The sequence below is a fragment of the Sus scrofa genome, chromosome 14 (assembly GCF_054392235.1).
Source record: "Sus scrofa isolate SSC_HxYL_T2T_F1_AM1 chromosome 14, Sscrofa_HxYL_maternal_Yorkshire_Landrace_v2.0, whole genome shotgun sequence".
In the NCBI taxonomy this organism is placed as follows: Eukaryota; Metazoa; Chordata; class Mammalia; order Artiodactyla; family Suidae; genus Sus; species Sus scrofa.
Window position 1 is genome coordinate 156506472 of NC_139396.1, and position 16515 is coordinate 156522986.

Genomic DNA, 16515 nt, shown 5'->3' on the forward strand with positions numbered 1-16515 from the left:
GGTGCAGCCCTAACCCACTCCCCCCAAAAATTCCGACTGCAGTGGAGCTGGTCACTGCAGAGGCATGGGTTCAATCCCTGGCCTGGCACCGTGGGTTAAAGGATCTGGCATTGCTGCAGCTATGGCATAGGCTGCAGCTGCAACTTGGATTCAGTCCCTGTCCAGGGAACCTCCATATACTGCAGGTGCCTGTGGGTCATGAGTCTGCCACCCCAGCTCTGTATGCGTCAAGTGACCTCACCTTCATGGTTTGGGCAATGCCATGGCCACTGTGGTTCACAGGGTGAAGACTAAAGGCCTTAGCACCAAATGTGAAGCTCTCCACTATCTAAACCAGCTGCCTGTGCGGAAATTCCGCCTGGGTCTCTGGAGAGGCTGTGTCCTGGGTGAGGTGAACTGGGTTCCCTGCCCTGTATGCTGTCTTCTCTGAGAGCCTGGTCAGTCCCTGGACCTGGTGAGTAAGCAGTGGGCCAGGTGAAGGAGACACCTGACCTGTGGGCTGGCCTATTCCTGGGCTGCCTAATGCAGAGACCTCAACCAGGTGAGCTGGACCAGTCAAAGCCCTCTTTCAGGAGTTAGGCATGCCCATGGCATGCGGAAGTCCCTGGGCCAGGGATCAAACCCATACCACAGCAGTAACCCAAGCCATGGGCAGGAGCTGCATTTTACTTTTCTCCTGTATGATCAGCTGGGATTTCACATTTCTCCTGTATGATCAGCCGAGTACACAGTTTCTCCAGGAAACTTATGACCATGACCTGAAACTTATGACCATGACCTGCACAGTTCACTGAACTGGGTTAAAAAGTTCAAATATTCTGATGAATTCTTCACACTCTCTGTGAATCAAGAGCCTGAGACAAGGTGGCCATCCCAATATGGTCTTCTTTTGTTTTATTTTATTTTCCAGTATAGTCTTCTTTTGAAAATTTAAAGCTAGTCAGGCCAAGTGAGGTCAAATTTTTTCAAGGTTCCGTTTTAACACTTGAAAGGGTCAGAGGGGAAGTCACTTTTTCCCTTTTCCATGAAATTTATTTATTACAAAATGATGTACTATTAAGCAGAATGTAGAAATTCATCCAAAATCTCACTGGGCTAACACAGTGAAATGTTGCCATTTTCTTCCCAGCCCTATTCCTACCCATCCCTCTTTTTTCAGGCTGGGGTCTACACACAATTTTTGTATTCTGCTTTTCCATGGAATGTTATAACATAAGCATTTTCCATATTGTAACCTAGCCTTCCTTTTGGAGGGCATACTTCTTCTTTCAGTAGCCTTCTTATAATTTCTTGAACAAGTCCGGTCCTTGAACCTTTATTTTTCCTCTGGCTTGCTTCAGCATCATAGTTTACACTGCAAACATGTCTTTAGAGTCATTTCCTTATCATTGATGCACAGGCGCGCGGGAGTGCCAGGTCGACGGGCCCAACTATTTCCATTGTTTTCAGGACGGTCGTCTGGCCACAGGATGGAAACACCAACGAAGGTCTTGCCTGTGCTCTTACATTTTTGCTCCTTTTACTTCTATTGCCTCAATTTGCGTTTTTCTGATTTTTAGGGAGGTTGACTCTCTCGTAGGGGAGTGTTTTCTGCTTTGCCTGCCCTTCGTGCAAGGAGCTCTAGGGGGAAACGATCCCATTTCCCGGGCGAGTGGACCCAGGGTCCGCGGCAGTGCCCGGCCGCTCCCCGCCAGCCCCGCCTGCGAACTACACTTCCCAGGAGTCTCTGCGCGACGAGCGCGGCCGCGGCTTCCAGGCACCGGTTGGGACGCGGGGTGGGGGGGCCCCCTTCAGGTGCAGGTCGGGGCGCCATGGCCGCGTGGGGCGAGCGGCTGGCTGGCGTGCGCGGGGTGCTGCTCGACATCTCGGGCGTGCTGTACGACGGCGGCGAGGGCGGCGGCGCGGCGATCGCGGGCTCCGTGGAGGCGGTGGCGAGGTGAGTGGGCCGTGCTGGCCGCCTCGCGCGCGCAGCTCTGAGCTCGGCCGGGTCCCGCCGGCCGACGCGGGCCGCTGCCCAGGGAGGGGAGGGAAGGGGGGCGCGGGGGCGGGGCTGCTGCTCTGGCCCCGCCCCGCCCGGCGCCCCTGGGCGGCACCTGCTTCTGCTGCTTAGGGTAGGGCCACTGCCCAGCAGGGCAGCCCCTCGCCCCTGGCTGCGGGGCGCTTGGAATATGGCTAGTCTGAATTAAGCCGTGTTGTAAATACACATCTTGTACATCCGGTGCGCAATCCACACCGGCTTTCGAAGACAGAAAAATGTAAAGAGCTCGTTATATGGTTTTATATTGGTTACATGTGGAAATGATATTAATCTGAATATATTCGGTTGAGTAAATTGTATTAAATTAATTCCAGCTGTTTCCTTTGACTTTTGTTAATGTGGTTACCAGAAAACTTTAAATTGTATATGTGGCTGGCATTATTATGGGGTTGGACAGTATTGTCTGCTTAGACAGTAGGAGGGTGTCTCACCCACCAAGTTCTTGTGCTCGGAGAACACTGCCAGGACCCCCATGGCGTCGCTGGACCCTGGGCTTTGTAATTGCCATTGGCATCGCTGGCCCGTGTTGCTGTGATGCTGAAGGGCTGCCAGGAAGGGTTACTGGCACAGGACTTTGCCTCCTAGAGTCACTAGCTGGAGGACCCAGGCTTGGTGGACTGACCTGGCTGGGACTCTCTTTACCTACCTGTAGATGGCAGGTAAGTGAGCTCCCAGACCTCTTCACACACCTCACCCCCATCTGTCTGTATGGGAGCCAGCTGCCCTGCACAGCAGAGCAGGAGGTGTTTGGGAGGCCCGGAACTCAGGAAAGGGAGACAGGGCTTCCAGGAGAGTGCCGAGAACACCCCAGCCCAGGAGACTCCTGGGAGCCCTAGGGGTGCAGTCCAGTTGAAGTGGCTTCCTGGCCTCTGCCTTCATCTCCATTTACCCCGGGGCTTAAGACTAGCTCTGTTGCAGACAAGAGCATGGGGCAGGTAGCACCCATGGGAATGGAGCAGAGGGCGCTGGGCTGTGTTTGGGGATGAAGCAGGCCCAGGATAGGGGAGCAGAAGGCCCCGCCTTGGGACTACGACCTAGGCGGGAGATGGACAGTAGACCTGGACACGGATACATAAATCAAGTCACCATGTTGGCATAAGAGATGTGAAGTGTGTGACAAGGCCTGTGCTAGAGAGACGGTCTGGGGACAGCTCTGAGGAGCAGGCCTTGGACTGAGCTGGAGCAGATGAGGGGCCATCCAGCTGAAGGGAACAATGGCTGCAGAGCCTGGGGCAGAAGAGAACTCGCCACGTTTGCATTCACAGGGCTTCGAGGGGCAGGGATGCGAGGGTTCTGGAGGGCTGTCTGGATTTCATCCTGAGTGTATTGGGAAATCAGTGAAGGATAGTTAGGCGGTATAGTCCTGTAGTCTTTTTTTTTTAATTACTCAAATGAATTTATCACATCTGTAGTTGTATAATGGTCATCACAATCCAATTTTATAGGATTTCTATCCCACAACCCAAGCACATCCCCCCACCCCCAAAACTGTCTCTCCTCCGGAGACCATAAGTTTTTCCATGTCTGTGAGTCAGCATCTGTTCTGCAAAGTTCAATCTGTCCTTTTTTTCAGATTCCACATGTCAGTGAAAGCATTGGATGTTAGCGTCTCATTGTCTGACTGACTTCACTTAGCATAATTTCTAGGTCCATCCATGTTGCTAAAAATGCCAGTATTTCATTCCTTTTAATGGCTGAGTAATATTCCATTGTGTATATGGACCACACCTTGATCCACTCCTCTGTCGATGGATATTTAGGTTGTGTCCATGTCTTGGCTATTGCAAATAGTGCTGCAATGAACATTGGAGTACATGTGTCTTTTTGAGTCATGGTTTTCTCTGGATAGATGCCCAGGAGTGGGATTGCTGGATCAAATGGTAGTTCTATTTTTGGTTTTCTGAGGAATCTCCATACTGCTTTCCACAGTGGTTGCACCAATTTACAATCCCACCAACAGTGTACTAGGGTTCCTTTTTCTCCACACCCTCTCCAGACTTATTGTTTGTAGACTTTTGGATGATGGCCATTCTGGCTGGTGTAAGGTGGTACCTCAGAGTGGTTTTGATTTGCATTTCTCTAAGAATGAGTGATGTTGAACATCTTTTCATGTGTTTTTTGGCCATCTGTATGTCTTCTTTGGAGAATTGTCTGTTTAGATCTTCTGCCCATTTTTTGATGGGGTTGTGATAGTCCTGTAGTCTCATATGTTTGTGTGTGTGTGTGTGAGCGTATTGGCCACGGCATGCAGCAACTTGATAGGGGATCTCAGTTCCCAGACCAGGGATTGAATCCAGGCCACAGTGGTGAAAGTGCCACATCCTATCCACTAGACCCACCAGGGAACTCCCATGATCTGATTTATGTTTTAAGGGAATTTAAATGTAAAAAGTGACTTGATATAAGTAACAAAAGAAGACAGGAGAAATTCCCTTTGAAATCTTGGCATGGAAGACCTTCTTAGCTATGCTTCAGGGTCTAGAAACTGACGACAGTATCAAATCAACAGTCCCGTAGAAAAATCCAGCAAGGATAAAAACAATTAATTCACAGGAAGAGAAAAAGAAATAGAAAACCAAAGGACCAGCACAGAAAAGATATGCTCAGCTTTATGCATATAAGAGAAATGCAAATTAAAACTATCCTGAGATGCCTCATCCATTTGAGAACATTGGCAAAAATGCAAAACTTTGGGAGTGCGTTCTTCTGATGAGGGTTTGCGGAAACAGATCTTGTCTGATACTGCTTGTGGAAGATACATTTTGGCATATAGTCTCCCAGCAGTTCCGCCTCTGGGAACTTGTCCTGCCTCACACATGAGAAGGGACCTAAGTGCGAGGTCATTCATGGCAGAGCCTTGTGAAACAGCCCAAGACTGGAAGCAGCTCAGCTATCCATTGCTGGGGGAGTATTATGGTCTATTGGTCTATTGGTCTATTGGTCTACACAGTGGAATTCTGTGCTGCATAAAAAAGAACGAGCACGCCTACCATGTAGACATACCATCAGTGAAGACAGGGTATGCATTGTACTGTCTTTTGGGTGGAAAAGGCAGAAATGCAAGCATGTATTCCTGCTGGTGGGTTTGCATAAAGAAACTGGAGGGAAGAGCCACACCTTGTGAAGAACTGGGCGGTTGGGGGAAGGGGTGGGAGCCAGATTCTTTTTTGGTAACTTTGTCTTTTTTTTTTTTTTTTTTTTGCTATTTCTTTGGGCCGCTCCCGCGGCATATGGAGGTTCCCAGGCTAGGGGTCGAATCGGAGCTGTAGCCACTGGTCTACGCCAGAGCCACAGCAACACAGGATCCGAGCCGCGTCTGCAACCTACACCACAGCTCACAGCAACGCCGGATCGTTAACCCCCTGAGCAAGGGCAGGGACCGAATCCGCAACCTCATGGTTCCTAGTCGGATTCGTTAACCACTGCGCCACGACGGGAACTCCTTTTTTGGTAACTTTGTATATAAACTTTTTTTTTTTTTTTTTTGATCTTTTGTCCTTTTTAGGGCCCCACCCCGACATATGGAGGTTCTCAGGCTAGGGGTCTAATCGAAGCTGTTGCTGCCGGCCTACACCACAGCCACAGCAAGGCGGCATCTGAGCCGCGTCTGCGACCTACACTACAGCTCACAGCAACGTTGGATCCTTAACCCACTGAGCAAGACCAGGGATCAAACTCGAAACCTCATGGTTCCTAGTCGGATTCATTTCTGCTGCGCCACAATGGGAATTCCTGTATGTAAACATTTTTAAAGTTTCTGAACCATATGGATGGATTTACCATTCAGGATAGCATATTACAGATATTTTGTCCGTTTCATCTCAGTAAAGCTGGATAAAAAATACCACACCCCCAAAAATATTTTAAGAAGATCTCTCTTGCTGCAAAATGGGGAGTGGGCTGACTTCAGAGGAAATGGGAGACGCTTGTGTGGTCCCAGGAGATGAGATGGGCCTGGACCAGGGGGTGGCAATGGAAGTGAAGAGGAGGTAATTAAAGAGCTGTTCTGGAAGGAGGACCGCTGGGACCTGCTGGTATATTGGATATTGTGGGGATCAAGGGGGATATGCACAAGAGAATGGCTCCAGTTTCAGACTGGAGCACCTGAGGGGGTGGAGAGGGGGCAGGGAGTGGTGCAGGCAGGTGCCGTGACGGCTCGAGACGTAGGTCAAGTTCTTGGCTCAGTGCCTGGCTCACAGTAGACCCCATATCCCATGTTCATGTAGGAATTCTTGTTATATGTGTTTCTAATTCTTTTAAAATCAAGGCCACTTAAAAACAACTTTCTATTAAAGTAAAATACATATATATTCTTCGGTTGAGAGGGGTGTAGTTTCCTGTTTTCAATTATTTTAAATAGTCTGGCCACAAACATTCCAGAACATGTCTTGGTGAATGCGTGAATGTGTTTCTGTTGGGTACAGACCTAGGAGTGGAGTCGCCAGTCGTAAGACAGGTGTACTTTCAGCGTTAGAAGATGCTGCAGAATCATTTCCCAAAGCATATACGCAAGAATCCCCGTGGTTCCATGTCCTCACCAACATGCGGGTTTGTCAGTCCTTTGCATTTTAGCAGGATCATTTTTGCCTCTAAAAAACCTAAGAAGTAAAGCAGGTCAAGGATGTGGACAGAGCCTCGGTCCCTCCTCGTCCACATTCTGCTGAGGCGCCAGGATGGATTGAGCAGAGGCCTTGGCATAGGTAGGGTGGTCAGTGGCTTGGGTCTGGTGTGCACCCTCGCCGGCCAGCTGCTCTCAGAGAGCATTTCCTCTGTGCTGGAGGTCCCTGCCTGTGCCATTTAGTCCCTCTGACAGCGGTGGGGGGTGGGGGTTGTTATCTCCTTGGATCAACTGAGGTCACTGTGGCTCAGGCTTGGCAGTATCTCAGCTGGGATGGGCCAGGGACCATGAACCAGAGCTGCCTGACCCCTACCCATTGTGCCAGACCTGTCCTTTGAGGGAGAAGCAGGCATTGAAAAAGGTCAGGGGCAGAGTACCTGTTGTGGCTTGGCAGGTGAAGAATCCAACCAGTATCCATGAGGATGCGGGTTCCGTCCCTGGCCCTGCTCAGTGGGTTAAGGATCCGGCATTGCTGTGAGCTGTGGTGTGGGTAGCAGATGCAGCTCGGGTCCCTCGTTGATGGCTGTGGCTGGCACCTGTAACTCTGATTTGACACCTAGCCTGGGAATGTCCGTACACTGCCGGTGTGGCCCTTAAAAACAAACAAGCAAACCAAAAACCAGAAAGAAAAAGATCAACGGCTTTTCTCTAACAGCCTCTCTTGGGTGATTGTCCCCAGTTTGGGGTGAGGTGGGGGGTGGGGGAGGGCAGACATATCCTCCAGCAAACACCTGCACAGATTCAAGGGTGTGGCGTTAAGGAGCCTATTTGGCACTGGTGTCTTCTGACACATCCCGGGAGGTTTTCGGTTTTTTTATTTTTTATTTTTTGTCTTTTTGCCTTTTTCTAGGGCCGGGCGGCATATGGAGGTTCCCAGGCTGGGGGTCCAATCGGAGCTGTAGCCACCGGCCTACGTCAGAGCCACAGCAACACGGGATCCGAGCCGCGTCTGCGACCTCCGGCAACATCAGATCCTTAACCCCCTGAGCAAGGCCAGGGATCGAACCCGCAACCTCATGGTTCCTAGTTGGATTCGTTAACCACTGAGCCACGACAGGAACTCCAGGGAGGTTTTTATTTTGATTTGCTTTAACTCAGCTGATTTATCTAGCTGGGTGTCTCTTGTAGCAGCTACACTGTTTAAATCCAGCAGCGATACAATAACAGTCCTGAAATGCATCCCAGCCAGTTTTGTAGCTGAGAGAGGGGAGAAAGAAGTGCCTTCCCCACAGCGTGTGAGATTGTTTTGCTCATAATCTCAGGGATTTATCACTGTGCTGCCCAGGGGCCTGGTCCTCTGAAACCTCCAGGGCCATGTCCCCACACCCCTTCCCGCTCCACCAGGGCCTTCTCAGGGGATCTTTGCTCCCCTTCTCTCCCTCCCCCCCCCTTCCATTTGCAGGTGGGGTTTTTACTGACAAGCCCTTAGCAGCCCAGCAGCCATGGAGCCTGCCCACCCCCGCCCCCCTGCCCACCCACCCACCACAGCACCCTCTAGCCCTCCCTTTGCTTTTTCTCTCTTTAAAGATAAGGCCCCTCCACCCAGGTCTGGCCTCCAGTGGCCAACTGATCACACTCTGGCCCAAGAAAGCCCCCATACCCGCCTGTGGGTGCCCCTGGAGCCCAGCGTCCAGTCTTCCTGGCAGTGAACCTACGTGGGCAACTTCCCCCAGTAAAACATGCCAGCTTTTGGACTTTCCGTGGGGACGTCAGACATGGGGACACAGCTCTTTCCCTCTTGTGGTGGCTGAGCCAAGAATGGGCTCTCCCAGGAATCTTGGCGGGGCGGCCCTGCTGGCCCAGGTGAATACGCTGGGCTTTCCCTGATTTTTGTAGTTTTTGCAGCCACACCCTGCACTCTGTGGCCGCCTTGATATGCGAGGGTTGCTTTGAAGTTGAAACTCCTCTCAAAGGAAGTTCCTGGGGTGAGAGCAGCCCGCAGAAGGGCAGCGTGATGGGGGTCCCAGGGTCGGGGAGCATTTGCCTCGAGGCAGGTGCCCAGCACCGTGGGTTCCCGAACAGCAGCCTTTGTTCTTCGAGCCCTGGAGGGGGCGACTCACCACTCTTCTTCCTAGACTTTCTGTGGTGGCCTCAGGTTTTCTGAAAGGTTCCCACCTTTGGGGGGGACACAGAGCACGTGGGGATATCACTGCTGCTTTTTAGGACAGCACCCACCGCAATAGTCGCAGTCACTTGTGATGGAGGGAGGCCCGCTATGTCCCAGGTAGATGTTTGGCATGAGCTCCCTTCACAGCCCGCCCTTTCAGACCAAAGACTGCAGCTCAGAGCGATTCTGGGAGCCGCAGAAGCAGAGAGCGCCGGGTCCGTCTGACTCGGTTGTTTTCCTCGTAATACCGCGCTGCTTCTCGTTCATTTGTTCATTCCCTCACGCACTCAACAGATAGTTCCCGAGTGCTTTTTTCATGCGAAAAACGCGGCTGTAGGCACTGGGACAGGGGGCAGTGAATGGACAGATGGAAGTTCCTGCCCCCAGGAAGCTGACCGTCCTGGACGGGGAGATCAGCATAGACAGCGCCCGGAAAGGCTGATGTCAGGAGAAACTGAGAGTGACAGGCAGGCGACAGGCAGGTGTCAGATGGAGAGAGACTGAGCCGGCAGAGAGCTGGGGGGCCTGAGTGGGGAGCACGGCCTCCCAGATCTGGCGATGGGGGAGCTGGGCTCTGTCATGTCATCTGGGCCAGGAGCATCCCAGATGGGAGAACAGGAGGTCCCAGCTTCTGAGCCCACGCTGGTTCCTTCCTGGAGCTGCTGGCCAGGTGGGGCCCCCACGGCTCTGGGACTTGTGGGCGGGGTGGTCATGGGACATCTATAACAGGCCTGGGTCCCTGCAAAGGGCTCTTTATTGGAGTCCATTCTTGGGCAGTTGGGCTCCCGAGGGGGCCATTCAGAGGCAGGGCTGGGCACAGCAGGGGTTGCAGGGCCGGCCCGGCGGCATCTGCATGTGAAAGGCTGCTGGGCATTTACTGCATCCTGTCTCGGTCACTAAAGCACATCTGCCGGCCGGCAGCCCAGCCCTTTGGCGGCCAGCGGAAGGAAGCGGGCTCAGCCCCAGGCAGCCTCATAAAGCAATTCCCGCCCGGGACTAACAGAGCCGAGACCCGAGTGTGCGCTGGAGTGTGCGCCCTGGGACCCTGTTAGGACTCAGGCGCCTCCCAGCAGGTCTCAGAACCCCCTTCTTGAAGCTCGGCCGCCCTGCAGCATCAGGCCCCAGGGTCTCGGCTGCCCAGGAGTGGCAGTCGTAATAGTAGCTACTGGGATTCTGGGAGAGCCAGGGGTCTCACTGTTGCCTCGTCCCATCCCCCACGTGTGGCCCCGGCACCTGCCCCGGTGGGGGTGGGGGCGCTTAAGGATACCCCAACTTGTTTGGGTTCGTTTAGGCCAACGGGAGCACTCCTGACCCTGCCTGGACCTTGGACAAGGTGTTTTTCCAGAATGACCTGTCACTTGTGCTGCCCCTTGCTCTGGGGGCTGAGCCGGGCTGTCTTCCGAGTTGGGGTGGAGGTGGGGGTGGCGCGGTGAGAGCAGGATGTTCTCCCAGGCTGAGGTCTTATTTCATACCATCTACAGTTTAAGCTGCACAAGTCAGAGGCGGCTTCCTTCTTGTAAACCGTCCCACTATGCGTGAACACACTAAGGAAAGTGTCCAGGAGTTCCCATCGTGGCTCAGCGGCAGTGAACCTCACGAGCATCCACGAAGACGTAGGTTCTATCCCTGGCCTTGCTCAGTGGGCTGAGGATCCGGCGTTGCTGTGAGCTGTGGTGTAGGTTGCAGATGTGGCTTGGATCTGATGTTGCTGTGGCTGTGGTGTAGGCTTGGCAGCAACAGCTCCGATTCGACCCCTAGCCTGGGAACCCCCATATGCCACAGGTGTGGCCCTAAAAAGCAAAAAAAAAAAAAAAAAAAAAGTCCAAATCCTGGAGTTTCCTCATGGCTCCGTGGGTTAAGGATCTGGTGTTGTCAACTGTTGTGGCTTGGGTTGCTGCTGTGGTGAGAGTTCGATCCCTGTGGCCTGGGAATTTTCGGATGCCCCGAGTGTGGCCTAAAAAAAAAGGTGCAATTCCTCATCACCGGCCCCATCACAGTCGTTCCCCAGGGGACCCTGCGGTTCCTTCCACACGTTCCCTCTGTGTTTGCTCAAAAGCACAGACGATCTTAAGAAGTGGCCCCTCCCTGGCTCTCCTCCAACCCCACAGTCTCCCCATCACACCCTCCATGGCCCCCACACTCCTTGGGCAGCCCAGATGGTCCAAGAATACGTTTTGTTGGTTTACAGCTCACCAGAAGCTGGAGTTCCCTGTGGATCCCGAGCCCGGGGTTTTGTACTTATGTATCCCTAGAGCATGTATCCCCTAAATGAAATCTGGGGTAGAACCCTCCAAATTTTAAAAACAGGTAAAGAAGCAATATATGAATGGCGTATATTTTCTCTGTTCAAATCTATGACATTAATGATGAGGTCAGCTAGCGGAAATGGCAAATGTGTCTTGAATAATAGGACTAAAGTCTCGAGCAGTGGACAGCTCAGTGGTGTAGGGGTGTGTAATTTTATGTTTGTGGCTGGAAGCAACCTGTGTGTCTCTCAGGAGGAGATGAGGGAATAAATTATGGTTTACAGATTGCGGAATGTTCTGCAGCTATAAAAAAGGATGAGGTAGCTCTCCTTGCTGTTGACATTCGTTTCTGTGGCATGAGTGTAGTATGTGGTCAGGAAGAAGTTACAGAATCGTGCCTGTAAACACCATGTTCTGAGAGGCAAAGGAGACACACCTGCCGTCTGGTGGAGTAATAACACAATCGTGACTCTGACTTGCGCGGAGGGAACCTGAGGGACCCTGGTGGCCGTGTCAGGCTGCACCACAGCCCCACGGCTGGGACAAGGGCTGTTTCTGGGTTTCTGAGCTCAGCCTCAGTGAGATCTGCATCAGGGGGTATAAGAGTTAAGTGAGCTATTTTCCTTTTTTTTTTTTTTTTTTTTCGGTTGTGTGTGCAGCAATGCAGAAGTTCCTGGGCCAGGAGTCGAATCCGAGCTGTAGCAGTGACAATGCCTAATCTTTAACCAGTAGGCCCCCCAGGGAACTCCTTAACCATTAAAAAAAAATTGAGGGAGTTCCCCTTGTGGCTTAGCAGAAACAAATCTGACTCGTAAACATGAGGATGCAGGTTCGATTCCTGGCCTCATTCAGTGGGTTAAGGATCCAGTGTTGGCATGAGATGTGGTGTAGGTTGCAGATGTGGCTCAGATCCAGAGTTGCTGTGGCTGTGGCTGTGGCCAGCAGCTATAGCTCTGATTCAGCCCCTAGCCTGGGAACCTCCACATGCCTCAGGTGCGGCCCTAAAAAGCAAAAAAAAAAAAAAAAAATCAAGTATAGTTAATTTTGGAGCTCCCTTTGTGGCTCAGCTTTAATGAACCCAACTAGTATCCATGAGGACTTGGGTTCAATCCCTGGCCTTGCTCAGTGGGTTTAGGATCTGGCATTGCCGTGAGCTTGTGGTGTAGGTCGCAGACGTGGCTCAGATCCCACATTTCCATGGCTGTGGTGTAGGCCAGCAGCTACGCTCAGATTTGACTCCTAGCCTGGGAATTTCCATATACCACACTTGTGGCCCTAAAACAAACAAACAAGCAAAAGTATAATTTACAATGTGTTGCTTTCAGGTATATAGCAAAGTGATTCATATATGTATTTATATTCTTTTTCAGATAATTTTTCGTTATAAGTTATTGCAAGAGGTTGAATACAGTTCCCTGTGCTATGAAGTGGGAGGTATTTTCTCTTAAACCAATATTGTGCTTGTTTTACATCTAGGAGCTGAGGGAACATTTCTTTGCTTGAAGGGTCAGCTAATGGTGAAGAGACTTTGCAAATAAGAAGAGTCTTTCAGTTGTTGAACTTGGTGCATATTCAAAACAGAATCACTCGGCTCTGCCCAGGGAGCTGTAATTTTCACATTTGTCTCTATTTTCACGGGACTAGTGTTAAAGGGTTCGCGTCCAAGTTCTGTCCCTGGACCAGTCCCTTGGCGCCTCCCAATCTCAGGTCCTCACCTATAGATGGGAATAGTGACCCGTTTCTCAGACTGTCTCGAGGATTCAGTGTGGGCCTGTGGGGACATGGGGGTCAGGGAGGAGCAGCCGCTCATGGGGAGCTGTTGTAACCACCTTTGGGCCTTCCTCCGTCCTGGGTGTCCCAGGGGAGCAGTCAGCCCCGTTTTGCCCCAGGCTCCCTATGCTGGGTTGAACTTTGCCCTCCTAAAGGTGCCCCTGGGTGAAGCTCTCTGGGCTCCATCCACAGGCCTCCCTCACCTGCTGGCTCCTCCTGCTGTCCCAGATTCCTTGCGCATCTGGCTTCCTGTCTGACTGCCTGCCTGGAGGGCCCAGATGTCCCCAGCACCCTGCACGGGGCCTGCCAGGGTGTGGCTGTTGTCACCACCATCGCCTTCACTGTTGTTTATTGAGTAGTTGCAATGGGCCAGGTGCTTCAGGACAGCGCTATCAGGTGGCTGCTGCCAGTGCCCCATTTTACAGATGTGGAAACTGAGGTTGGAGAGGGTGAGCTGGCAAGCCCGGTCATGCCAGGAGGAGGTGGTAGAGGAGCCATGGCTGAGTCTTCTTCCTGAGCCAGGTTCCTGCCTCACCCTGAGAATGCCTGGCCTCTGTCCCCTGCAGTGCCCAGCACTGGACCAGCCTGTGACCACACTTGGAGGTTGGAGAGGGGTCCGACAAATCCATGTCTCCTGGAAATGTGCCCTGTGTCCCTCTGGGTCTCAGTCTCCCTTCTGTGAAAGGAGACACTCACGGAGTTCTTGTCGTGGCGCTGTGGTTAATGAATCCGACTAGGAACCATGAAGTTGCGGGTCTGATCCCTGGCCTTACTCAGTGGGTTAAGGATCCGGCGTTGCCGTGAGCTGTGGTGTAGGTCGCAGATGCGGCTCGGATCCTGCGTTGCTGCGGCTGTGGTGTAGGCTGGCGGCTACAGCTCCGATTCGACCCCTAGCCTGGGAACCTCCATATGCCGTGGGAGCGGCCCCAGAAAAGGCAAAAAAAAAAAAAAAAAAAAAAAAGGAGGCACTAGCTTAGAAAGGCTCCAAGGTCTCCTCTGGCTTCTAGATTCCAACCTGCTTGATTCTGAGTTGTGCTTGTTAATAAAGAGTGAATCAGGAGTTCCCGCTGTGGCTCAGCGGTAGCGAACGTGGCTCATATCCAGGAGGATGCTGCTTCGATCCCTGGCCTTGCTCTGTGGGTGAACGATCTGGTGTTGCCATGAGCTGTGGTGTAAACCGGCAGCTGCAGCTCTGTTTTGACCCCTAGCCTGGGAGCTTCCATGTGCCGCGGTGCAGCCCTAACAAGAAAAAAAAAAAAAAGCTCAGCAATGCTGTGGGCCCAGTGTGTCCCTTTGATCTGAGCTCAGGCAGAGCGTTCTGCACGGTGGGTGAGGCAACCGGGGCCGTGGAAGGCGTGCCATGTGTTTCGTAAGGGCCCTGGTTTGGTCTTTTTGACCTCACTGCTGTCCCCCTGAGGTTGCTGGCTGCGTGGCCCGAACTAAGAGATTCAGCCAAGGCCCCGACTACACGCGTCACCGCCTCTCTTGTTCTCTGTCTTTTATCCGACCAGACTTTGGACTCCGTTTCTTGCCTGGACTCTGACGACACACTCTGCCCAGGGGAGTGTCAGATGGAGAGTGGGGAGGGTCTCCGGGGACCTCATAGCTGGCCATCAGCCCGGCCAGAAGCTCCCCTCTGGTGGGTCGGTGGAAAGAAGGGGGCAGTGTAGCGGGCCAGCCAGAGCCACCAACAGGGGCCCCTCAGGGTTCCTGCTCCGCTGGTGATGCCAGCACTTGGCAGGGCTCACAGTGTGTCCACTGTCCCCTCCCCACCCTGGAGAGCCAGAGGGCCAGGTGTTTCTATTACCCCACTTCATGGCCAGGACTCAAGACCTGCAAGAGTCTGGCCCGTGGATGCCCAGCCAAGGGCACGTGCAAAGTGCAGGTGCAGGACCCGGAGAGCCGGGCCTCATTCTCCTGGGGGCAGAAGCCCTTCTCTTCTGCTTCAGCCACAAGGCAGCCCCCGACTCTGAGCTGATGCCCATCATCAGGGCATTTGGGGAGCTGGACTGGGTCCCCCCCCAGAATCAATGCAGGTGCCTCTAGTGTACATCAAGAACTGGTTTCTTTCTTTCTTTTTTGTCTTTTTAGGGCCGCACCTGCAGCATATGGAGGTTGCCGGGCTAGGGGTCAAATCAGAGCTGTAGCTGCCGGCCTATACTACAACCACAGCAATGCAGAATCTGAACCGCATCTGCGGCCTACACTACAGCTCACGGCAATGCCGGATCCTTAACCCACTGAGCAAGACCAGGAATCAAACCTGTGTCCTCATGGATGCTAGTCAGATTTGTTTCTGCTGAGCCACAGTGGGAACTTTTGTTTTTCTTTTTCAAAAAAAAGACTATGTTTCAACTGCTGAACTGTCCCTGGTTTGTTCATGGGCTCCTGTTTGACCTTCTATTTAAAAAATTGGTTTTTTGGACAAATACACACTTTGTAAGTTTCAATTTTCCAAATGTGTATTTTTAATCTCTGCGCCTTTTTTTTTTTTCTTTTTATGGCCACACCCACGGCATATGGAAGTTCCCAGGTTAGGGGTTGAATCGGGCGCCAGGCCTACGCCACAGCCACAGCAATGCCGGATCCTTAACCCAGTCACCGGGGCCAGGGATCGAACCCACATCCTCATGGATATTAGTTGGGTTCTTAACCCACTGAGCCACAGTGGGAACTCCTCTGTGGCTTTCTAAAAGGGAAGCAGCCAAAGATCTCAAAAGCAGACAGTGGCTGTTATCCAGCTCCACTGTGTCTTCTCTTGTGGAATCCTCTAGAAACCTTGCACCAGAAAGGATTACAGGCAGACGCTGGAGCAGTGGTGAAGTAGTGCTGCCCACGGGTGGGACTGGCAGGGTGGGGGTTCCTTCCCAAGGTCCTCCAGGGACCAGTGACTTAGTTCTGTTACCAGGGGGGCCCATCCGATCCCGAATGTGGGTCCCTTAGGTGCTTCCCACAGAAGTGTTGCTGTGCTTCGAGGGCTGTGAAAGCCAAGTGGGACGAGAACGGGCTCTGTCTGGGCAGAGACGGCGGTCCAGGGGGCTTCCTGGAGGAGGGGGCATGTGAACTAGGCTTGAAGGAGAAGCAGGATTTGGCTGTCGGGGAGGGGGAAGGCCAAGGCTCAGAGAAACGAGAGGGCCCTCTGGGTCGCCGAAGGGGACAGACTCTCAAGGCCCGGGGGAGAGGGAGCCTTCTCACCTCCCCCCCCCCCCCCCCCCCCGCCTCCGCCCAGCCCCTCCTCAGCAAGCCCAGAGGGCAGCGGGCTGGGGAGCTGTGCCAAGGTCAGTCGGGATGTCCAGTGTTCGTCCTAGCGCTCTACCTGCTACCAAGCGATAATGAGAGGGTTTCCATTATTTTCGGGTGAGCGCCCCTGGCAGATGCCGACAGCCAGCAGATGTGTGAGGTCCGAGGTGATTTGCAAGGGACCAGTTCATGTGATGCACGGTAATTGCACCGGGCGACGTTGTCACTCAGAGCTCGTCCTGGCCTCCGGCACGAGGTAAAGGTCAGTTCACAGATCCTGTGTGGCCTGGGGAAGTGGGGTGAAGCCCCACCCTCTGGGGGTGCAGTGGACTGAGACCTTTGCCGTGGTCTCAGAGGGGCTACCTTGCTGGAGCCACACCCCTGTCCCCAGGGTTCTTGGGTGTTGGGGTACGAGGTGACATGGCCCATCCTGGAGCTGGGCCCAGCCCAATGCCAAAATCCCTGGGTTTGCTCCCTTTGGGAGGCCCTTTGCAGG

General features: G+C 52.9%; 1 protein-coding gene across 9 annotated transcripts in view; it reads left to right on the forward strand.

Annotated features, from left to right (window-relative positions):
• The first annotated feature begins 1772 nt into the window (after positions 1-1772).
• Positions 1773-16515, forward strand: part of LHPP (phospholysine phosphohistidine inorganic pyrophosphate phosphatase) — a 134571-nt gene continuing 119828 nt past the window's right edge. For 8 of the 9 annotated variants that reach the window (XR_014825574.1, XR_014825575.1, XR_014825576.1 and 5 more), the window contains exon 1: positions 1773-1936. Coding sequence is in view for 2 of the 9 variants with exons in the window: in XM_021071963.2 (XP_020927622.1) it covers positions 1812-1936 (125 nt within the window). In the remaining 7 variants the exon portion in view is untranslated. 9 annotated transcript variants of the gene reach the window in all.